This window comes from Oreochromis aureus, linkage group 12, assembly GCF_013358895.1.
Source record: "Oreochromis aureus strain Israel breed Guangdong linkage group 12, ZZ_aureus, whole genome shotgun sequence".
Taxonomy (NCBI): Eukaryota; Metazoa; Chordata; class Actinopteri; order Cichliformes; family Cichlidae; genus Oreochromis; species Oreochromis aureus.
Window position 1 is genome coordinate 28,786,646 of NC_052953.1, and position 24,059 is coordinate 28,810,704.

Here is a 24,059-nt window from a genome sequence, read left to right on the forward strand (position 1 = left end):
CAGTCAAATTTGTCTATTTTAAGCCATTTTTTTTTTTATTGGTAATCAACAGGATTTATGAAGGGCTAAAATCAAGAAATGATCAGTGTTGCAAGCCTGGTTGTTCCTACTCCATGTTTACAGTCAGTCCAGTCCTTTTTTGACACTTAAAACATCTTTATAGAAATGTGATATTGGTTTCCATGTTGGCCAGATCTCTCTTCAAAGAGACATTTTTTAAAATGTCCCTAAATAGTCCCTTTACCAAAACTTGATTGCAGCTTCTACTTTGTGACAGGGATGTTCTTTCTGCCTCGGAATGACTTGATATCATTCATGAGAGTTATGTTTGAGGTATTTTCGACTTATTATAGCCCAATAAGTCATTTACAACTGTTTAAATTACTCTTTAATTTACGTGGAAACGGATGCTTTAGGCAGAACTTTAAAAAAAGAGGAAGAAATCACATCCACACCAAACTAATGTTTTGTTTTGTTTTTATTGTATTTTATTTTTTAATCAAACCGGTGGCGCATTACATGGACCGTTTCTGTGTATTGCTCCATAAGACTTCGACAACAACCGATCATAAGCCTGGAAACATGTGAAATGCCCGCGTGCTCTTCATCCTGGGAAAGGGAGTGCCAGAGGCTTTTGGCAGGAACGGTGACCTCCAGCAGCTCCACTCTCACGCACGGTGTTAAAGGTCGAGCGTGGATTTAAAACTGCGCAATAACAACGCATTTGTAACGAGCCCCTCCCAGCATCACGCGTGCTTCCACTGGGACTGGATCGGAAAATTTTTGAAACGCTCTACACCTTCCTGCCGATTTGACTTCACATTTTCCTCCGCATAACCATCGCACATCCATTTCTCTGCTCTCGATTAAGGATGGCTTCCATTCGTGGGCCGTGAACGCGCACCGCTCGCCAGCCCATGACTGCAGGAAAGCGCGATGCAACTGGACTGAGCTGCTTATCAGGTGAGAGAGGGAGACGTTCAAGCATGCAGCTGTTCACAAGGATGGACTCGAGTTTAATATTTTTGGCCAGGAAGCGCTGTTTTCACTCTCAGTCCAGCCCAGACATTTCGATTTAGTGTCCAAGCCTCCTGAGGACGTGCAGCTGCTGGACAATGTCCACGCCTAACGGCGAACTCTGGACCCACAAACAATCGCGCAGTGCACTGTGGGAGTCCAAGGACACACCTGTCTCTGTAGAAAAGTCTCCACAACCCATTCTCCGGCACACCGGACTCAACAGCGATGATATGAAGTAGTAATAGTTACACTAAGCAGCCACACTTTTACCAAAATTCATATTTAATCAACATAATGATTAACAGTTCAGTTTTTTCTACTCTTAACCTCATGATTTTTACATCACTCTTTGGAGATAAATGTCAGAGAGTTAGAGCTGTTCATAGAGAGAGAGAGCAGACAACGATTCTTATAAACTGCAAAGTTTATGCGTTTGAAAATCACGTGACCCAGCGGCCTGTTTATTAGGAGGCCTCCAGCAGTGACAGAACAGTTAGCACCAATTTTCTGCGTGCTGGTGATTGAAAACAAAGAGTCAGCTTTGCTTTAGAAGGTTTCCAACTGAGCAAAGTGACTCAGATGTATCTGCATGGCAGCCATAATAAGAGCTGGTGAAATTCCTTGGACACTAAAGATGCTCAGATGCTTCCTATCCTTTAGCAGAGGATAGGCTGGAGCATCCTGTATTAAAAAACCAACATGACTGAGAAATGACATCATCACATAATCTCCCGCGCTGTGAGCTTCGTTTAGGCAACCGCAAGAAAATGATGAGCTGTTACAAATCTGTCATGTCATGAAGATGTCTCCTTGTGTTAGACACTTTGTGGTTTAATGAAGTGGCTCTATAAATAACCACGACTGGCCGGAATAAAATCATCAAAACAGAGCGAGGGTTCTGGTGGAACACCGACTGCGTTAGCTGCATCTGCTTAGCAACGGCATCCATTAATGTGACTTCAGAGAAAGGTTAATAAAAGTGGATCAGCAAGAACTCTCTGTCACATCTTTCCTGGACCTCAGGACGTTTTCCAAGGAGCTTGAGAATTTCAATTTAAAATTTTAAGCATAAGATTTGGACCAGTTGTCACAAATACATATAAAAGGTCCTGAAAATCTCTTCTGACATTAAAGCCATCTGTTGTTGCATTCGTTCATTTGAACCTGCTGTGGTAGAGTACAGTGAACATGGTGCTTTCACAGGCTCCACTTACATGCTACTGTGAACCCTCAAGCAGCCATGCTGCCTTCCATCAGTGCACTTTAAACACTCTCGTGGTCTGAGAATCGGTGTACGGCAGCATCAGCACCGTTGCATAAGTTGTGTGATGCAATATTGCAAAAAAAAGGGTACTGACACGTATCATTACAACCTTGACCAGCATGTAAGAGATCATGCTGCCTACAGCTGCAGCCAACTACAACCTAAACACACCTCTGTGAGTGTGTCGGGGTAAAAGGCAACATGTCATTTCAACAAATTCTTGTTTTTCCACATAAAAGCATAAAAGTACTTTTGTTTTTTCCTTGTAATCACATCAGCTGCTTGTCAAGTAATAAGATTTCTTTCTCCAGCTTCCTCATTTTAAGTGCTCTGTAAGCCATCTCTTGGTCCCGGTTCTCAATCTCCTTCTTGAGGTAGGAGCAGTAGAGAGACCTGAGGTCTTCTGTCTGCTTCTGTGAATCAGATTACACAAAACATGCGCTCTTGTTGCATTTGGTTCTTCTCATTAGCACAGGACAGCTGTGACAAATGCACCTCACCTCTCTGCTTCTGCCACTAACTGTAGCGCCAGCTGCGTTGGCGCCCTCCTGCAAGCTGCTGCCATGAACGTCCTGTTAAAAAGAGCAATCCAGTCCTCATGCCAAGTACTCACAGGCAAAAGCTCCAGGAGATGCACGTGCAGCAGTACTCACCCCCTCAAACTGAGTGTCACTAACGTCCGTTTCGTCGCTGCTGAGGCTCTCTGGTTCAGTCTTTGTTACGGGCAGCAGGAGGACAGGGTGGCCCGACACTGCAGCATCGAAGCAACATTTAAATAAGCCAACGTGGAAACTTTTGCAGGGATGCTTGTGAATTTCACCTACCGCTCATGAAAGAGCTGTCAGACACAGCTGCCGGGTCAATACAGGCGCCTCCGGGGAGAACCTCCACCCTCAGCCCGTTGTCTTTGTGATGCAGCACGTCGTCCTCACCAGAGTTCAGAGACGGGGTCGCCGAGCCGCCCTCGTTTCTCATCATTGCAACCCTTTTCCTTTTTGCTGCACAGGGACAGATTTGACAGGTACGTAACTCACCTGGACTTCACTGACTCTGAGCCAGTGCAGGAAGAGAAACATTGAATGTTATACAGCTCCGTCATGCTGGTGCATGTATGTGCATAAAGCATTTTAATGATGCGGAGAGTTCATAAGCTCAAAGATCATAAACTCATTCATTTAGACTTAATGATTTGCAGAAAACCACAAAGAAAAACCTCTTTTACAAAGCAACTGCTGACTCAGTGAGATCAAAACTAAGACAAAGTGTTTGCACCTGTTTGCACAATGTTCTTGTGTTTGACTTTCACTTGCTGCCATGTCCTTTTGTAGCCACTGTCCGAGACCCTGTGAAGCAGGAAAAATAAAGATGATGTGTCAGCACAGACTACAGGGGTCTATATTCAATAATTTGAATATAGGTCACTCACACGAGTGAATAAGTGTTCTTACGCGTTTATTTTATCAGCAATTCTCTGCCAGGCTTCCTCTCTGAGTTTAGAGGCACTGGTGGTGTTGGATTTAGCTGTCAGTATCTCTCTCTCCTCTTCATACAACTTCAGGATGAGCTCCTGCTCTTTAGAGCTGAAGAAATGCGCCCTCTCCTGTTTCCTCATTATCTGAAAATCTGTTTTTAAAATAACACAGAAATTGAACTATAAATGTACATGAATGAGAGTCAAAAACCACGTGAGGATTGTTGTTGGTTTTGATTGTTTTTTGGGGGGTTTTGTTACTGTTTATGTGATGTGATGTGGTCTTGCACAAAGTCTCCTCACCTCCGTCTGCGTTCATGGATTTCGATCCGGGTTTCTGCGTGCGACTGATCTTCCTTTCGTGGAGGAGCGGGGGCGCGCAGTTATCCGAGATGTTTCAATGCTAGATTTAGTAATCAAATCGTAACCCGCGGTCGCGAGACGGAGTAAAGCCGAGCTTGATCGATGCCACGGTTAGTTACGGCACGAGTCCCATCATCAGTTAGCCTCGAAAAAACCGGAAGCAGGCAAAGGTAAACGGTGTCATTGAGCTGTCTATCAGCGAGCTTTGTTAACCCTGGATTTTCTAATTCGGCTTAAAGCGCGTTCACGTGAAAGAGGTGGAGTCTGTAACAAAGAGCGAGTCACGTGCGCGAATCATCGCATCATCACTGATAACGTTGATGGTTGTTGGGTCGGGACAAGCTTACAGAACCGATTTATAGACACTGGTGACCTGTAGCAAACGTAGGAGTAATGTGGGGTTTTGGGTGGGGGGGCGTAGCCACAGGCTGAACACAAGCCTGACCCAGATTTTACTGAGTGAGACAAAGAAAAGGTTTTTTTCTGTTCTGTGTAACAGAGGAAGACAGGTGTGAACAATACACAAGAGCTGCTTCAGCGCAGGTGTTGGAGCCACTCCCTCAGCAGGACATCACAAAGCTTTTACTGGGGAAAGGAGAACACTAGTTACTGTCAGCTCTTCTATTAGGACTTCTCAGTGTCTGCTATGAACACGGTCTATTAAGATTTTGTGTATGATCTAAAGGAAAAAAACTATATTAAACGATGATGGCTGCATAGTGTAGTGATTCACATGACCATGAAATCAACATGCTCTGGTACCTGTTGTGACTAAGGCAGCTGATGACAGTAGCTTTATATTGAACAATGATAATTATTTACAAACTGTAACTCCTGTGCTTTGTGAGAATGCCTTTTCAATAAAACTGCTGTTAGTAATTAGATCCAAACCTCTCACTAAAAAGGTTCAAATCTGGCCAGTACAGGCCGTCTCTCTGACAGGACTGTTTCATGGATACCGAATGGTCATTGCTTGAGAGTGAGAATGTAGAGGAACATACTGAGACTGTGCTGTTCTATATCACTTTTTGCACTGGCAACTTTATTGTCGCAAAATACTGCCGGGTTTTCCCCAGCCAGGATGAGTGACGTGCGGCTCCTCCTCAGAGTCTGTAACAGCACCTACAGGGCAAAGGACAAGGTGCAGTATTCCAGCGCCAGAGCAAACCTAAAGCAGGGCATTAGAACTGCCAAGGACATGTTCAGGGTAAACAAACAACAGCCCAGCTGGGTATTTCTAGTTATTTTCTAACTGGAAATAAAATGGGTCAAACTGCATGGATACATAAAAGAAACATGAAGTGAGGTAATAGAAGTTACTTTATTTATGTTAAGTCAGACATTTTGTATAATGGTCCAGAACAAAGGAGCTATTGGTTCAGGTGCCCTGTGTTAAGAGCATAGAGGTAACACGATTAAAGAGGAAAGAGTAAACTGTGAATAGGAGTGTGGTCCAATAACAACTGCTTAACGAGGACTGATCCCATCTGTGACATCTGGAGGTTTTGTTTTTACTCATGTCCCTCATAGCCATCAGGAAGAGCATTCACATGTGGGTTGTGGAAAAGACTTTTGTTGCCATCACCCCAGGGGAAACGCTAATGGGAGGGGAAGGATAAGAAAAACATAATTAAGTCAAAAATGTTTTTGTTTGTTTTGTTTTTTTAAAAAGGCAGCACTTAAAATTACAAGTCTCATGAAGTCAGACCTTGCTGCGAATGCGAAGATGGGTGTAAGGGACAAACTCTGGTTGCTCATGGCTGTGGTGCTGCTCCTTCAAGAATGTGTTCAACATGCAAACTCCAACACCTGGAAGGGCAACCACGAAGGTGAGGATCTTCCAGGTCTTACCTGGGGATAAGAAATCAGAATTATTTAACTAACAAGTAACAATAATAATAGAAAGAAGAGCGAAAGAGAAGTAAAAAGATAACAATGTGCTGACATCTGACACTGTTAGATCATATGAATGCCACTGAGACAGTCCACAGAGCATGCCCTTGACCAGAACTAAATCCAAGAAATACAACCAGTTTAACTCACTAAAAGACACAGTTACATTCAAATCTGGTCCAAAAATACACCATATAAAAAGGCCCCACGGGAGGGATGCTGTTAGTTTGAGCTTTAAGATTTTTGATAAGATTCTGTAAGATATGACCTCACTTACTGAACCCTTTTAGCTAGACACGGTTTAAAGTCTCTCTTTTAAAAGCCTGTCGATGCGAAATGCAAAATTAACTGTGCATTTATACAAGAACAGTTAAACTTCCTTGTATCTCCACAATTATTCGACTCAAGTCAATTCAGTTTAAAGCTGTCTCTTTCCTTCCTGCTCAAAACGCATGCCTATCCTCTCTTTATCTTAACACTGGTCTGTCTTTCTCGTGTTGAAATAAATACTTCCTTTACAAGCTGCAGGTCATAACGATTATCAGGTGTCTTTATGACTATCCTTTGATCTGTTGTTGCACTTTGGCTCGTAAGACATGCTGTTCATCACACTGCTCCACTTTTAAATCATGTTAACTAACAGACTGCGCTGCTGTGAGACACAGATAACAACAAATGCAAGAAAATCACAAGTTTCGGGGGGCAGTGACTACGTGCTCTCCTCTCAAGGATGCATTGCTACTGCTAATGCTAACGCTAGCTAGCTCAGCAAGGTCACTGGTTAAAACATTACAGGTCGTCTTAAAGCCAAAACAAATTAAATACAACCACTGGTGTAAAATAGAGTGTTATAATTACCTGACTGCTCGCCGTGTCCGGCAGCGGCAGCAGAGAGCTGACGCCGGGTTTGGGTCAAAGAAGACCTCAGCAACACTTGAGAGAAACGTCCAAAGGCCGCCATTTTCCTTTCTGACTGACGAAGAGACCGGAAGAGGTTTGTACACATGCGTGACGTAAAGGCCGGACAACTGTGAGCGCTGCTGTGTCACCAAGCGGTGAGATGGAGAACTGCAGCCTGCATTTCACATTAAAACGACACACCTGTAACCGTGATCTGTTTTGTCTGATTTCATGAGGTGTGAGGTTTTCTATATGTATAATTAGTATATATTTAATCCCTATAATATTCTGAATATTTATAATTGGGCTATTTGTATTTATTAGAGGTATTTCTTATATTTTGTAACTTTGTAAAATATTGTTTTCTTTATAAGCTTTCTTCTAATTTCTTTAAGTAGTTTCTAGGAATGATTGTCTGCCACACTGCTCCAGTAATGTTTGGGATCCTTTCCAGATGGTATTGGATGGTAGATCAAAATCTGACTGTACTTTTCTGTGTTTATAATTCACTCAAATTTGACTAGAACCCCAAAACCACTGTAGCTAGTTTTTAGGACTTTCACTTCTTTTGTTACAGCCCCTAAATTCTCCCAACTTCACCCCAAGAGAGTGATTCATAAACCTTGAATAACTATAGCACATTATAAACATCTCCTGTGCCTGGAATGCATTTCTCTTTAAAAAAAGTGGGAGGATTTTGTGGGGTTGCATGGTCAGAGTCCAGATATGCAGATACTCTGGCTGATCAAGGTGAGTGATAAGTTTTATTGGTTGGGATTGTTTGCTCTTGATATGGCTTTGCAGGCTTAGACTAGTGCATGACACAGGGGGTTATAAACGTAATCATCTAAATATCAATAAATACAACAAGTATTTACATAACTTAAATTTACAATAACTCATTTTAGCTGTACACCTTTGAAAGTGTTTGCTTTTAGACTATTAAAAGACCAGCGTCTATTTATTGAACCATTAATAGTTAACATATTATGAGGCCTAAAAACAAACAAGAACCATTTGGTTAACCTCTTGTAGTCTGATCATGTCTCTAGACTGAATCCTGGTAACTGCGCTTTAAGTACTTATGCACACATTTGCATCAACTGATATCTTTCAGCGATGGAGTCTCAGTATCACCAGGTTGAATCGTTGGATAGAAGCTCTGTCTATCAAAACACCACAAAGACAGGTAACTTTTTCATGTCACTTCATTTTAATCAAGTAGTTTCCAGCAGTATTCAGTGATAACATGTTGGTTAGTGTTTGTAGGTATGAAGAGGATTGTGATTTTTGTGCTCTATGGCCTGCTGGTGCTGCTGTTGTTGATTCTGCTGCTGGTAACTGGGATCAAATGTACGGCTATAGTCCACATTGACCAGAGTCATGTAAAGCTGGTTCATTCATATATTATTATTATATAACTATATAGGAATCTAACCTTTTTCTTTCTATCATTTCTTTATCTTAAAGTCTCACAATTAAGCAGGGAAATCACAGATCTCAAACAGTATCTTGGGAAAACGAACCATGGAGGAACAACATCAGCTCTCGGTTCAGGTTAAAAAACAAAACAGTAATGATATCTGGTTTGAATATGACAGTGCACACATAAACCTTTTAGTCCTCTTCACAAGCTCTTGTTTTGTGGTTTTCCACATTTAAGGCGAGATGACAGTTCACAGTGCCGCCTTAGAGGAGCTCACCCCAATTAGAGGTATTAAACTGCATGCTTTAAAATCATTAATATCAGATTTTTTTTTTCTTTTTACAGTCAACATATGTTAATCCTTATCATAATAGGAACATGCAGCGAAGGCTGGGTGTCTTACCAGAGTAGCTGTTACCTGGTATCCATCACCAGTATAACCTGGAGCAAAGCAGAGGAGCAGTGCAAAGCACACGGAGGACACTTGCTGGTTCTGAACACTGCGGAGGAATTGGTGAGTTCCATATCACATCACCTTGCTGTGAACATGCCAATTAAGAAGCAAACATTGTCTTAAACAAAGGGGGGGCGGTTAAAATCACTTCTAGGACTACATTTCCAGAATTGTTCCAATCAAGTATGCCTATTGGATCGGACTCGTGGAACGACATCACGAGGGACAGTGGAGCTGGGTGGACGGAACTGACTACAGGTCAACCCCAACGTAAGAGAAATGTAAAAAAAAAATGTAAAGACAGATGAATGGGGCCGAAGGAAGTCGTCACTATGTGTGGCATCATTATTTGTCCTTCCTCTTCTGATTGTGTTCAGTTTCTGGGATGAAGGCCAGCCAGACGACTGGGACTACAGAGAGAATGGAGAGGACTGCGGGCAGCTTCATCCATCTGAAAGACGTGAACGCAGGCTGTGGAATGATGCCGACTGTAACATCAAGTTCCACTACATCTGTGAGAAAAGGGCATGAGGAACAGGGGAACTCCCTGAGATGACAACCCCGCCCCTCCCTCGCCAGCAAGGCAGACCCTGCATGGCAGGCAGGAGTCCAGAATGATGGAAAAGATGTTACTGATGCTGATGTGTCACAGAAATAGATTAAACGTGCATGTATGTCTTTAAGTCTTTTCTTGGACAATAAATAAATGCTATGGAAACAATAGCACTTCTATTCATTTACTGATGTTTTATTTTTTCAAATAACGATGCCCTCTTCAGCTCACTGGCAGCGGTCACTCGAGATGTCAGCATTTTCCTCATTGTAACCAGCCTCAGCGAAGCACATGGCTGCGTTCCTGTCACACTCGCAGATAAATTTCTCACACAGATCGTTGTCATCTAAAAGGGAAAGGCAGAGAAGACGGTTGAGTGAATAAATACTATTTAAGAAGTATTTGCTGTACACAGTAAGAGAAAATCTAACTACTAGCTGTAGACAAGGTTGATTGATAGTACACTGCTGTTGTTGTTAACACTCACCCAGGCAGGTGACAGTTTTGCTGGCCTTGTCACAGTTATAGCTGTATATTTCAGTGTAGGGGTTGTCCAGGATGGCCCAGCAGTCATCGTGCTGCATGGCATCACTGTAGCACTGGTCGTGGACCTGACAGCACCTACAACAAACACATGACACAATCAGACCATTAAAGCAAAACTTTTAAATTTACTAAAGGACTGCTGGTAACAGTTTCCTTAGAATATAGTCTGGATCCTGGATCAGTAAGGTCAACATGTCATAGTTGTTGCTTAACTTGGCAGAAATCGGGAAATAGGACAGTTTATCAGCAACCTCTCTGTGACTCTGAGGTCGCCCAGTGATGGCATTGATTTTTATCTTTGTTTGTGTGTGTGTGTGTGTGTATTTTCTTTATCTATATCTATCTATGTCTATAACAAGCAAAAAACAAACATTAAAAAAATATGTCTGTAACAGTGCGGCTCAGTCCATGGAGACATTTTTAATGCCTAGAGTGATTCACTAATCAATTTTATCTAATGAGCTTTTAATTAATAAAACAAAAAGAGATAATAAAGCAAAGCTGCACAAGAAACACTTTTCACTGAACACTGTAAATGGACAAATCTAGCTAAATTCCATTAATGCAATAGATTTAATTTACACAAACAACTGAATGGCTTTTCTGAGGAAACAGTTACTGTGAGCACAAAGGCTCATGGGACTGTTAATGTTCAAATAATGAATTAAGTAGTTTTGTGGTCCTCATCTGGTTTCTACTGTTTGTGTGGCTGAGAAAAGAGAAGTTTAACTCGTATCTGCCGTGACCAAGATTAGAGTGAATAAAGATTTCCAGCCTGTGTTCAGCTTTGCGATTATTGTTCAGGTAATAAATAAAAGTAATAATCATGCAGCTGTGCAGTGTGTATGAAATCTCCTTGCATGTAATATTAACACTGCAGAAAAACACTCTTGGGTTTAATGACATTTTTTTGTTACATTTTGAGAAATGTGTCCACTTAGATTACATAAGCTATTTACTATTCCTGCGAAGTTTGTTTAAATACTATGTACGATACAACTTATAATTCACAGTGACTGTGGGAGACTCAGAGGCAGATATCTCACTGGGGGACAGAACATGGCAGGCAGCATGAGCAATACGACTCCAGCAGTCTTACCTGTCAAGCTCATCAACAGGCGTGCCAGAGCCTCCCAGCCCGCAGTAGCAGCCGTAATCAGCGTAGTCCAGCGCTGGCCAGCTATCAGGTACCGTGCACAGGATCATGGACCTGAACTGCCACAGAGCTCGATAACCCAGCACTAGGAGACCCAACAGAGACATGTAGCAGGTTCACATCCTAGAACTCTCTGGCATTGCGTCAGGCAAAATCAAAACTCAAGCCTCTTGGGAGATTTTCTGATATCAGATTCACTGAAAGAGAGCTATCATGACAAATACTTTTAAACTTACAAGCTGGGAGACTGAAGAGCACAATGAGCAGAGAATGACTCAGATGCATTTTGCTGGAGAAGTGTCTCAAGGACCTTTGGTGTAAAGCTGATGCTTTATATTTACCGTCAAACTGAGAGGTGGTCCTACTTTGACCAGCTCCTGGGACTCATCCAGTCCCTTATTTAATACCTTATACAACATATATGGATGCACATGTATTGTAAATATGCAATAGATGCATACATAATCATATGCATATAAAGAGCAAGCACAAACAAATTAAGGCTTTTTATATTTGGTTTATTATTTTTCCTTCTGTTGTGTCACCTGTAATTTCCTTTGATCTTATATGCAAACCGAACACGCCCAAGGTGCAGCTGAAGGTCATGGGAACAGTGCCAAATGTTAGCTATTTACACAGGTGCATGTTCAAGTTTTAATTTGACTCCAGGTAATCCAAACCGAAGGGAGCACGGAGTAAGCAGAAAATGCAGAAATACATTATAGACCATGTTATCCAGGAAAATTTAAAACAAATGTCCAAATAGGGTAACTGAGTAGCACTTTATAACAATGTCAGACTATTAAGCATTAGTAGGATATTAGTAAGGTATTGATGCAGTAAGTGCTTAATTCACCATTCCTCCTCCTTAGTATGTGATTTGTAATTATCCGTCTGTTGCTGTTACACCGTGTACAGCAGTCACTGTTACCACATCACTTCTAGTATTAATCATAAATCATATCATACATTGCCTGGAAATTAGGCTAAGAATGACAGAGATGATTTTTTCCTGAACATTCATAATGAATCATATCCACAACTGGACGACTCATGTTGAGTTATGGAGCACATAATAGGTTACTAGTGGAGTCCATGAGAAGATAATTGCTGTCTTTTTAGGAGTCATGTTGAAGACAGGAAATGGAAATGCTTGTTGTCTTTTTATTGCTTCTGGTCAGAGAAACACTCACGTATATGTAGTTTTAGTATACATGCAGCAGTTTTGTTCAAAATAAGAGAGCATTACATGAAAATACAGAAGGCCACATATCTCAAAGTATCTCTGAGTGAATACAGTTGTTTTACTGGTGCGACAGAGTAAAGTCTAACAGCAGGGGTCCTATAGAACGATTGTATGCTAGTGTAACTTAAATGTCATGGCTCTGCTGGTGCTTCTCTTTATTAATGATGCTTTTAAGACTGCAGCTTTTTGTGAATCTCCCAGAGATCATTTTTGTGTCTTCTTTGATCCACTCTTTGGGTCTTTGTCTGCTACACTTGTTTGTGCAACCTTGTAGGACCAATGATGCACTGCTGCCCGTTGACTGACAGTAGCTTATGGCAACAATCCAGAGTGCCAAGCTTGGTGTGAACCCTCAAGGGTACTTTGGATACACCAGTGTGGCAGGAACCTTTCAAAATGAAGTGGAAAGGTAGTGCTGAGTCGATGGAAGGTACTTGAGGTTCTCCCATGCTCGTTCTTGATCATGAGTCCTTCTTAGGTGCTGTAAATTTTACAATAAATGGAATGAAGTGAGCAGAAAGACTCTTGGATGCATGGCTGTTGCTGACTTCCTTCTTCAAGTTCCTCAAAGTAGCCTTATCAAGAGACACTGCAACTGGGACTGGTTAAAAGTGCATATACACAACTTTTTGACAAAAAATTCACAGAAATTCCAATGTATGTTATGTTCTACTCTTTTAACAGGATATATTTGAATTTCTATCTGGTGCATCAAAACGGTGAAATGTGAAGCAAAGCTGTTTACAGCAGTGATGGTCACAGCACTGACACAGACAGCCTAAATAGGCTCAGCAGTGTTGCCTGTCACAGTCACCAGCAGGTGTGCCAAAGCCTCCTGGTGTGGAGAACCAGTCATTGCTCATTGAATCTAATGAGAGCTGTCATTACAGAGCGGTCACATTTTAGCATGTAATGTCTCCAGAATGTTTTCAGGATTTCCAAGATGTCCAAGATGTTGATTAAAAGAATGCGGAGGTCTTTAAAGAGTAGAGGGATGTTATTTGTTGGACATTTGGGAAATTTCAAAAAAGTTAGGGTTAGGGCTGGGTCTCCAGCTCCCTCAGCACAGGGAGGCTGTTATACTGCCTCCCTGTGGTCAGGTACAATAGTTACTGTGCAGCAGTGGCACAGTGCAAGGAGAATGAAAATAATTCAAGTGGATTAAGAGAAGCTTTAGGGGATTATCTTAATGCTGCATTGAGGTTCTGGCATGTTACTTATATCAGGTTTCCACAAATATTTGCTGACCTTTAAACACACTCCTAAACCTCGTGGAAGCCTTCACAGAAGAGTTGAAGTTGTTATAGCTGCAAAGGGTGGGTTGACATCATATTAAACCCTGTGGATTAGAAATGGGATGTCACTCAAGTGCATATACGTGTGAAAGCAAACGAGCAAATGCTTTTGGCAATACTTAAGTAAATATCAGCTCGACAAATGCAAACTGCGCAGTAAAGGGGGAAAAAATCGAGTCTAATTAAAATAAACTCATGTGACCCGCAGAGATCCACGTGAGAACATTTGTTTTTGTCACAGATGTCCCTCTTTGTGGTTTGTCAGCAGTCCTAGAGGAGAGGTTTCTATGTGACTCTGATACTGGCACTGATACTGATCTCTCACAGTTTTTAAAGCTCTCACTGTAATTTTGTCAGCCGTAAAACAAACTTTAATATGCACCACTTTCATTTTTTCTTAACTACTCAGTGTTCTGTGAAGGTCCAGCACATTCATCATCATGTTCTGCTTCCTTTTGTGACAACACTAAGAGATACACATATAAAACACCCCACGTCAGAAATGTGCAGTGGAAAGTTGTGGGAACTGTGGTAAGTGCTGGCTATTTACACAGCTGCGAGGCTGAGGAGTTATTTTTAATTCAACTTCCAATAATTCAAATCCATGGAAACACAGAGTGACCAGGGAGAAAAGACCAACCATATAACAGAGACAAGTAGAAGAAAAATTCTCAAATAAAAGTAAAAATACTGTAACAAAATTTTGTTATATAAAAATGTGCATAAAATATAAAGGCAGGTGATGAAAGCTTAACCCCGTAAATAACCGTATATACGTCCCTGAAGCCAGATATGAGGGCACCAAGGTCTCATCTCACATTATATTTTTTGTGCTGTAACCTTATGATTTGTATATAATACATATATAATTAAATTAATATTTTAATTATATACAGTCTTCACAGTATATCAAATGAATGTCTGAGCTGTGAGTCATTCACTGACCTTCAGACGGTGACATATTTGTACATGCTAGACAGCCTCCTTGATGATGATGATGATGACGATGATGATGATGACAATGTCGATGATGATGATGATGACAATGATGATGATGATGATGATGATGATGGTGATGATGACAATGATGGTGATGGTGATGATGATGATGATGATGATGGTGATAACCTTTTACTTCATGTAAAATAAACAAATCAACATATACACATAAAATATTTACATGACATGAAATACCAACTCAATCGCCAAGTCCGATATAGAGTATGAAGGAATACCTACATACTTATTAATCCCTCCCACGTGCTCAAAACCAGTTTACCCTGATCACCATTAACCCCAATACCCTCACTCGCCCCACGAAAGAGAGAAAGAAAAAACAAATCTTTATTTCTCTGATAAATATAGATATAATGATATATCTACCCTTCCAAAACCAGGTTCATAAATGTTTTTGGTTTTTTTGTTTTATTTGTTTTCACATTACTTGTTTGGATGCTTCCTAAAGCTGGCCGACCGGTCAGTCTGAGCAATACAAGGTAGAAAGGCCTTTCAGGTGGTGACCAAGAACCCGAGCTGTTTTGTGTTTATCAATTAATTTGACAGATCTGTTAATGAGAACTTCGTCCAGTATTTTGGAGAGTTGTAAAAGTAGAGAAACAGGCCTGTAACTGTATAACTTGTGAATTGGTGTCGATCTCTATTTCTGTACAGTGTTATAACTTCAGCTATTTTCATTTGTGTCAGGAACATACAAACTGCAATTGTATGTTAAAGGGTCAATAACGTTTTGGTTTTTTTTAGCAATGCCAATTATGTCACACTATTAAGCATTAGAAAGATATAAGTAAGGTATTAACAAATGCTTAATCCATCATTTATATAGCATTAGTCCTGCTTAGTAGTTTATAAGTGCACATATATTATTATGACTATGATTATTACTAGCAGTGATGCGGTTGCAGTGACAGCTGTACATGGCGTAAACGTAACAGATGGATAAACATATCTGTATTTAGAAATGCCATACTAAGAAGGAGTAATGATATATAAATGATGAATTAAGTATTTGCTAATACCTTACTAATAGATCTTACTAATGCTCAGAGTGCCACCTTCTTTTCTTCTCGATGCATTCAGCTGCACACGTTATCCAGATACCTTTGATGTAACCTTCTGTATTTTATAAATTCTCTAATTAATTAGAGGCATTTTGTAGTCCTGTTATGATCCATTGGTATTCTCCATAATTTTCCTCTTATAAACGTTTATCTGAATGTTTTCCGTATAGAAGGACCTTGAATCTGTGTTTCACTAGTCAAGCCATTATACACAGAGTTTTCTTTTGGTTGTCAGGATTTTTTGCCAGTTCATAACCTCTTTTTTCAATGGCACTGCGATTTGATTTGGTTTATTCTGACAGGTGTTTAAACGGTGTTTGGCAACGCTGTTCTAAGAGTGAACAGAGCATATCTGTACGTATCAGAGTTTACTGAAAGGGGCAGTTAGTACCAACTCCAACTGGTTTTTAAAGGGTTTTGCTGTTCTCGTGGCATGAATTTTATTTTCTGGCAGAAAAGTTTGACAATGTGCTGTAAGGGTCCCAAAATGTCATGGCTTTTTTGTATATACTCATGCTGGACATTTGGAAGAACATTTAGATTTTAATTTTTAATTTAACAAACATCAAGTTATTTTTCATAGCATTTAATCTCCCGATCTTCTAATTGAACCTTAAATCTGATTCTATGGTCTGCTCTTACTCACTCTCATCAGCTTCACATCAAGTTCACCAGTCTGCTGAGGGAATGATCTTAATTGTCCAATCACATTTTGCAGAAACAACTAATGGATGAAATAAACTCCTTTGACTGGTCACCTCTCACCTGTTGCTTCAGAATTAGGTCTTTCAAATCAAATCAAATCAAATCAAATCACCTTTATTGTCACGTCACATGTGCAGGTACACTGGTACAGTACATGCGAGTGAAATTCTTGTGTGCAAGCTTCACAAGCAACAGAGTTGTGCAAAATACAATAACGTGCAACAAGCAAAATATAAAATGGCTAATCTAAAAGTAATAAATATATGTACCATATATAAAGGTATATACATTACTGAATGTGTGTACTAAATATGTTTTTCTACGTGTGTGTGTGTGTGTGTGAGTGTGTATATACATGATACTTTGAATGTTCCTTTCCATTATTTTGTGTTTTCCACATGTGATTGGACTGTACCATTTGATGGTTCATATATAAAAGCATAATTTATAAACTGAAGCTTTGATTTGGATTTTTTTTTTAAATAAAGTTTAAGAAGCATGTCATAAAAATACTAAAGTGAGGTTTATTACCTTAAATTTACACACTACAGAAACTGCGTGAATGCTGTTATGTTCTACCAATGAAATACAAGAAAAACAAAGTGTGCTGGCTTAACAGAGCATCAGATTTGATGTTAGTCTTTGAGATGTCTCCACCCCCTCTCACCCTTACTTATAAAAGCAGGCTGTACCAAATTTCAGGTTCCTGTGTCTGTAACCATGAATTTGATTACTCCTCCTCTGCTGCTGCTTCTCACTGGTAAGCATGAAAAAGCTTATGTATGTTATTATCAGTGTTTTACACGATCACTGTAGCACTTTAAAAGTTGTTGTTGTTGTTTTTCATTTACAAGTGATTTTATTTATATATAAATAGATAAATTCTCCTAATTTATTTTTTGTGTACGTCCTAACAGCTTGTACGGTCAGTGGTGCAGTGCTGCCTAAGGCAATGTGGCATTTTGGGTCGATGATCCAGTGCGCCCAGCCCGGTGTTAACCCTCTAAGATACAACAATTACGGCTGCTATTGTGGCTTTGGAGGGGGGGGGACCCCCCGAGATGGAGTGGATGCGTAAGAATCAGACATTACACATCAGACTTGTTTTCAGTTTTTGAAATAGAAGGGAACTTGACGTTGTCTCAAACATGCTGTCTCCTCCCGATCCATTTGTAGGTGCTGCCAAGTTCACGATAAATGCTATGCAGATAGCAGAAAGATTCCTGGATGCGGGGATGTTGATAACCTTCCTTACATTATTGATTTCGATTTTACCTGCAATAATCAAAGAGTGACCTGCTCAGGTAACACTGTCACTGAGACTTACTAAACAGGCTTACACACACACACATTTTGGGCAAAAGAAATAGTTAAATTGTAATGTTTTGGGTTTTAAAAAGCCACCTTTGTAATGTTTAAATGTGTTAGCTGTTTAGCTATTACTGTGAAGTTGTGTATTCATGTGCTGACACAGCTCTTTCTCTGCAGCGGCCAACAATACGTGTCAAGCTGCTGTGTGCGAGTGTGATCGTGCTGCGGCTCACTGCTTTGCGCAGAATACATACAACCCAGAAAACAAGAACCTGGATCACTCAGTTTACTGTGCCAACTGATCACATCACCCACCACAGCAGAAAGATTGATTTGTCACTTTTCAATACTCACTATTCCCATTTGTAAGCACTTATAACATAGCTGACTGATTTTTTTAAGGTGTCAGTTTGAACACTGATCCACAAGTTTAACTGAAATATTTTCAACTTTTGATCCCATTACAAAATTTCTTCTGCTGTCTTTAAACTGACATCAGGGAGAAGTCTGGTTTCAGCAAAGCAACCATACAACATACAATCGGCTTTATTTCAAAAATGAACTCAGATCTGTGGAGCCTTGTATAGAAAAGTGGTCACTTGTTTTTGGACTGACTTTGGAAACTGTGGAAAGTTGATTGTTAGAAAGTCATTTGTAATTAGTCTTCAGATAATTCAAACCCAATGGATAGAAGCAGAACCAAGGGGTGGCCTGTGGTGATTGCTTAGATTCAACCTACTGTTGAAGAGGCTGGGTTTTGATTAATTCATACAACCTCCAATTGTTGTTTATTAATGTACAAATGCCATTAATAAAGACAGCTATCATCTAAAACATAAAACTGCACAGCTGGTTCTTGATGGTCATCTATCTTGAGCTCAGGATGAATGTGTGCACTCGTGTACTTGAAACAAATGAACCTAAATTAATGGTGTCATCTAAAGTCTTTGCCTTGACAGAGGGCAGTAATACAGAGAGCTGCTGGACTATCATTCTAATCACCCTGTCTCAAGTCTTAGTATCAGTAAGTTATGCGGTAACAGCAGGACTGATGGGACTGTGCTTTTTCTCACCAGCACTGTGGCCAAAAGAGTCACAGCAAACTAAACCACCAGCTAACAGGAAAAAGAAATGCAGTGAGGAAAAGGAAAACAAAAGGTGTGAGGGTCCTGGGTTTTCTGTTTTGGACTTTTTTTTTTATTATTTAACATACCCTTTGGTTCTTAGTTTGATCAGTATTGTTTATTCCTGATGTGTATCATGTGCATCACAGGTCTTTGTTTTTTTGTTTTTTATGGTCTCTTTTATGTTTTCTTAGCCTTCCTTTTATCCCCTTCTGTGTCAGGTTTGTGTGTTAGAGTCTGTCTTCTCTGTTTAGTTACTTCCTAGTTTTTTGTCACTTGTGCTTTGTATTGACTTGGGCTTCGTCCACACTAGCCCGGATAGATTTGAAAATGGCGTTTTCATCTGAAAACCCATCCACACTATCGTTTTCAGTGGTTTTCACAGAGTTGCGCGTCCACATTGAAACGTCCGAAAACGCTTACATTCCAGTCCTGCGCATGGGTGAAATGCAAGAAGATTCGACCTGCCTCATTTCTGTCTGCCGTTCACACTGCAGGCGAAAGCGCATCAAATCCGATCTGGTATGTGGTACTGAATCCGATACATATCCGATGTTTTAGAAAGCGACTGCTGTTTGAACGGTTATGTCGCATTAAATCCGTCTTTTACGTCACTGACACAAGACAGACGCCAATTATCAGCGCCGGAGAAGACATCGCGAACGCTTCCTGGCCATCCAGTGTAGATGTCAGTGAAACTGTTGGGAAGACAACGTGAACATTTTATTTGTACTGTATAATCTGCAGATTCTGACAGAAATCTGCAACTATCCTTTGAAGCACCGCTCCTCTAAAACTGCAATAAGGATAATTAGTGTGAATGCTTGTAAAAGCATTCACAGTATTGTTCTTCTAATCTTTATTATTGTGTGGATGCTGGAGGCATCCACACTATTGAGTTCCTGTTTCTCTTTATTCTTTATACTTTATTGTGTGGATGCTTTAAGCATCCACACTATTGAGTTCCTGTTTCTCTTTATTCTTTATACTTTATTATTATTATTCTAGTTGCCACTTTTTCACTTTTTTTGGCACTTAACTACTTCCACAATTTTCAGCCGATTTTCACCGTTCAAATTTTAAACTATTCTGCTATTTCTGCTAATGATCGCTATATCTTTTGGTGTTTATTACTGTTATACTTTTTAAAATATTCTACTTTTTTCCTTTAATTTGTCCCATTGAAATGAATGGGAAACTTCTGCAATTCTGCTAAATTTTGCTTGTTTTTGAAACTTAACTACTTTTTCCTACTTTCACGTAGAACAACCATTCAAACTTTAAAATGTTCTCAAATTATTGGGCTATTCAGGAATAAATCAGATTTTTCAAATCTTTTACCGTTTTATTTTTATGCCTCTTAAAGTTTTGAGTTGGAAAATTGTGATTTTCACAAAATACATGCGTTGTTATGGTTGCTATGCACTTGGCTTCCAGTGTGCCACTGTAGGTTTTTCAGTCTTCTCTTCATGTCCGAACAACTTCTTGCTACTTGCTCAATTTTCACTCAACTTCCACAAATTATACATCAAAACGTAGGTATTTTTGCTGGCTTTCCGAAAATGTCACCATCATTGTTGTGAGACTTATAGAATTTTGGCAAATCTCCTCAGAGCAACACAAAGTCTGAAAACTCTCCATAGAAAGTCAATGGAGAGTTTGTTCAAAATCACCGCTTGATTTCTGTAATGAGAGGCATATTCGAATCGTCATATCTCCTTAACGAAGCGAAGTTAAAACATGAGGCTTGTCCCAGTATATCTTCAGACACTCCTGACGCTCACAATTCAAGAATTTTTTTCTCACCTATTACCGTTCTGAGATGAGTTACACTTGTTTGAGCGTAGGAAATTAGTCCTTCGCTCAGATTTCTTCAGATTTCAAACTCTGGAAATGAACCACTTTTTTCTCTCGTCATAACTTTTGTTGGATTTCCACAGAGACCTGAAAATTTCCATGATTGTTCACCAAAGCCTGCTGTCTCTTACGGTGAAAGAATGATATCAATACTCCAAATAGATTTAGAGTTAGAAAGCGTTGTTTGAGGGCAAGTCAAGGCAGTTTTGCTTTGCTCTACTCAGTTATGGTGCATTAGAAGTCAAATATCTTTAATAATTCATATTTTAATGATACATTGTCAACACTTTAAGATTCCCCATCTCTTCTGAACAAAACGGTGTAAGAATGACCGTTCTAGCCCCTATAGTTAGGAAATTATGGTCATTTGTTTGAGGGGAGTCGTCATTATGAGAAATAGACTGCAAAAATCCTGTGTCTCTCTGTGCTGCATGCACCTGTTTTGGCGGGAAAAAGTGCACAGCCTCTCTGATTGGTGGATTTAAATTCAGCAGCTCCCAGGCTGCTTGACTGAGCTAGAAACTTACTTCTCTCTCCTGTGTGTGTGTGTGTGTGTGTGTGTGTGTGTGTGTGTGTGTGTGACAGAGAGAGAGAGAGAGAGGGCGAGACAGAGTTTTATGGGAGCATCTTATTGTATGATTTAAATTCAATATATTTAGACTGGTTGACTGAATTTGATCCTGTGTGTGTCTCTCTGTGCATGTGTGTTTCCATATGTGTCCATATTTTTGATTGTGTGACTGTTATACTTTTTTTTTGCTGATTTTTTTTTTCATTCAACAATTACATTTGAGGGAGCCTTAGAATGTTCAGCATTTTTCAGCTGTTCATTTGCTTTTCCAATTTTTCTATTTCAGTTATTACTATTGTGCTAAGTCATAGCATTTCTGCTGTGTGTGTGTGTGTGACATGAGAGAGAGAGAGAGAGAGAGAGAGAGAGAGAGCCTTTTTATGGGTGTATCTTATTGTGTGCCTACTGGTGGTGGTCAGAGGGCCCGGTGGCGCCAGTGTCCAGCAGCCTCGCCTCTGTCAGTGCGCCCAGGGTGGCTGTGGCTACAACGTAGCTTGCCATCACCAGTGTGTGAATGGGTGAATGACTGGATATGTAAAGCGCTTTGGGGTCCTTAGGGACCATAAAAGCGCTATATAAATACAGAGCCATTTACCATGTCCATATTTGTAATTGTGCAAGTTATTACTATTATGCTAAATTATAGTATTTCTGCTACTTTTTGGTATTTGTGCTAAATACAGTATTTCTGCTAAATCTTAGTATTATTGCTTAATCATATTATTTGAGCAAAATCATAGTATTTGAGCATATTCTTTCTATTTGTGTCATAGCATAGTATATTTGCTGAATTACAGCATTTCTGCTATGTTGTAGTATTTGTCCTAAATCACAGTATTTGTGCAATGTTTAGGTATTTTTGTTTAAATAAAGCATCTATGTAATCTTGTACCATGGTTGCTAAAATCCTGTATTTCTGAAAAGTTATCTTGTTTCTGCTAAGTTACAATATTTATTCTAATTTCTGCTGCTAAGTTCTGCTATGTTATTGTATTTCTGCCAAGTATTATGTTTTCTTTACGTTATTGCAGTTCTGCTATGTAATTACATTTTGCTAAGTTCTTATGCTTCTGCAAAGTTATTACAATTTTTGCAAAGGTTTTACAATTTCTGCAACTTTTCAGCTTTTTCAGCTAGTTTCAGCTGACAGCTTCAGCTTTACAGCATCCACACTGCATTTTCGCAGGAAATGCAATTTTTTCTAGTTATTGTGTGGATGCTTTAAGGCATCCACACTATTGTTTTCCTGTTTCTCTTTATTGTGTGGATGCTTTAAGCATCCACACTATTGAGTTCCTGTTTCTCTTTATTCTTTATACTTTATTATTATTGTGTGGATGCTTTAAGCATCCACACTATTGAGTTCCTGTTTCTCTTTATTCTTTATACTTTATTGTGTGGATGCTTTAAGCATCCACACTATTGAGTTCCTGTTTCTCTTTATTCTTTATACTTTATTATTATTATTCTAGTTGCCACTTTTTTCTACTTTTTTTGGCACTTAACTACTTCCACAATTTTCAGCCGATTTTCACCGTTCAAATTTTAAACTATTCTGCTATTTCTGCTAATGATCGCTATATCTTTTGGTGTTTATTACTGTTATACTTTTTAAAATATTCTACTTTTTCCTTTAATTTGTCCCATTGAAATGAATGGGAAACTTCTGCAATTCTGCTAAATTTTGCTTGTTTTTGAAACTTAACTACTTTTTCCTACTTTCACGTAGAACAACCATTCAAACTTTAAAATGTTCTCAAATTACTGGGCTATTCAGGAATAAATCAGATTTTTCAAATCTTTTACCGTTTTATTTTTATGCCTCTTAAAGTTTTGAGTTGGAAAATTGTGATTTTTCACAAAATACATGCGTTGTTATGGTTGCTATGCACTTGGCTTCCAGTGTGCCACTGTAGGTTTCGCAGTCTTCTCTTCATGTCCGAACAACTTCTTGCTACTTGCTCAATTTTCACTCAACTTCCACAAATTATACATCAAAACGTAGGTATTTTTGCTGGCTTTCCGAAAATGTCACCATCATTGTTGTGAGACTTATAGAATTTTGGCAAATCTCCTCAGAGCAACACAAAGTCTGAAAACTCTCCATAGAAAGTCAATGGAGAGTTTGTTCAAAATCACCGCTTGATTTCTGTAATGAGAGGCATATTCGAATCGTCATATCTCCTTAACGAGCGAAGTTAAAACATGAGGCTTGTCCCAGTATATCTTCAGACACTCCTGACGCTCACAATTCAAGAATTTTTTTCACCTATTACCGTTCTGAGATGAGTTACACTTGTTTGAGCGTAGGAAATTCGTCCTTCGCTCAGATTTCTTCAGATTTCAAACTCTGGAAATGAACCACTTTTTTCTCTCGTCATAACTTTTTGTTGGATTTCCACAGAGACCTGAAAATTTCCATGATTGTTCACCAAAGCCTGCTGTCTCTTACGGTGAAAGAATGATATCAATACTCCAAATAGATTTAGAGTTAGAAAGCGTTGTTTGAGGGCAAGTCAAGGCAGTTTTGCTTTGCTCTACTCAGTTATGGTGCATTAGAAGTCAAATATCTTTAATAATTCATATTTTAATGATACATTGTCAACACTTTAAGATTCCCCATCTCTTCTGAACAAAAGCGGTGTAAGAATGACCGTTCTAGCCCCTATAGTTAGGAAATTATGGTCATTTGTTTGAGGGGAGTCGTCATTATGAGAAATAGACTGCAAAAATCCTGTGTCTCTCTGTGCTGCATGCACCTGTTTTGGCGGGAAAAAGTGCACAGCCTCTCTGATTGGTGGATTTAAATTCAGCAGCTCCCAGGCT

The 24,059-nt window shown here is 39.6% G+C and overlaps 5 protein-coding genes across 7 annotated transcripts; 2 read left to right on the forward strand and 3 right to left on the reverse strand.

Annotated features, from left to right (window-relative positions):
- Positions 1–460: 460 nt before the first annotated feature.
- si:ch211-107p11.3 (GT1 domain-containing protein) lies at positions 461–5,269 on the reverse strand. The gene is made up of 7 exons (XM_031738021.2): positions 4,059–5,269; positions 3,733–3,907; positions 3,557–3,627; positions 3,109–3,282; positions 2,938–3,035; positions 2,785–2,856; positions 461–2,697 (listed from the first exon to the last, which is right to left on the reverse strand). Exons 1-7 carry the CDS (start codon positions 4,072–4,074, stop codon positions 2,554–2,556), a joined length of 750 nt encoding a protein of 249 aa, XP_031593881.1. The 5' UTR covers positions 4,075–5,269; the 3' UTR covers positions 461–2,553.
- Positions 5,270–5,420: 151 nt separating this feature from the next.
- Positions 5,421–7,022, reverse strand: LOC116318860 (cytochrome c oxidase subunit 6A, mitochondrial). The gene is made up of 3 exons (XM_031738022.2): positions 6,870–7,022; positions 5,827–5,969; positions 5,421–5,716 (listed from the first exon to the last, which is right to left on the reverse strand). Exons 1-3 carry the CDS (start codon positions 7,015–7,017, stop codon positions 5,630–5,632), a joined length of 378 nt encoding a protein of 125 aa, XP_031593882.2. The 5' UTR covers positions 7,018–7,022; the 3' UTR covers positions 5,421–5,629.
- A 680-nt stretch (positions 7,023–7,702) lies between these two features.
- On the forward strand, positions 7,703–9,527 carry asgrl1 (asialoglycoprotein receptor-like 1). 3 transcript variants are annotated; one of them, XM_031738008.2, is made up of 7 exons: positions 7,703–8,100; positions 8,172–8,264; positions 8,382–8,468; positions 8,575–8,625; positions 8,712–8,851; positions 8,946–9,061; positions 9,169–9,527. In XM_031738008.2, exons 1-7 carry the CDS (start codon positions 8,031–8,033, stop codon positions 9,320–9,322), a joined length of 711 nt encoding a protein of 236 aa, XP_031593868.1. In that variant the 5' UTR covers positions 7,703–8,030; the 3' UTR covers positions 9,323–9,527. The 3 variants fall into 3 exon arrangements, with proteins under 3 accessions (XP_031593868.1, XP_031593869.1, XP_031593870.1); XM_031738009.2 differs by having other exon boundaries at positions 8,181–8,264; XM_031738010.2 differs by lacking the exon at positions 8,172–8,264 and having other exon boundaries at positions 7,705–8,100.
- On the reverse strand, positions 9,519–11,438 carry LOC116318843 (phospholipase A2-like). Its single transcript, XM_031737998.2, has 4 exons — positions 11,283–11,438; positions 10,990–11,131; positions 9,832–9,965; positions 9,519–9,690 (listed from the first exon to the last, which is right to left on the reverse strand). Exons 1-4 carry the CDS (start codon positions 11,329–11,331, stop codon positions 9,572–9,574), a joined length of 444 nt encoding a protein of 147 aa, XP_031593858.2. The 5' UTR covers positions 11,332–11,438; the 3' UTR covers positions 9,519–9,571.
- A 5,599-nt stretch (positions 11,439–17,037) lies between these two features.
- On the forward strand, positions 17,038–18,522 carry LOC116318853 (phospholipase A2, minor isoenzyme-like). Its single transcript, XM_031738011.2, has 4 exons — positions 17,038–17,130; positions 17,288–17,444; positions 17,547–17,674; positions 17,859–18,522. Exons 1-4 carry the CDS (start codon positions 17,091–17,093, stop codon positions 17,981–17,983), a joined length of 450 nt encoding a protein of 149 aa, XP_031593871.1. The 5' UTR covers positions 17,038–17,090; the 3' UTR covers positions 17,984–18,522.
- The last annotated feature ends 5,537 nt before the right edge of the window (positions 18,523–24,059 follow it).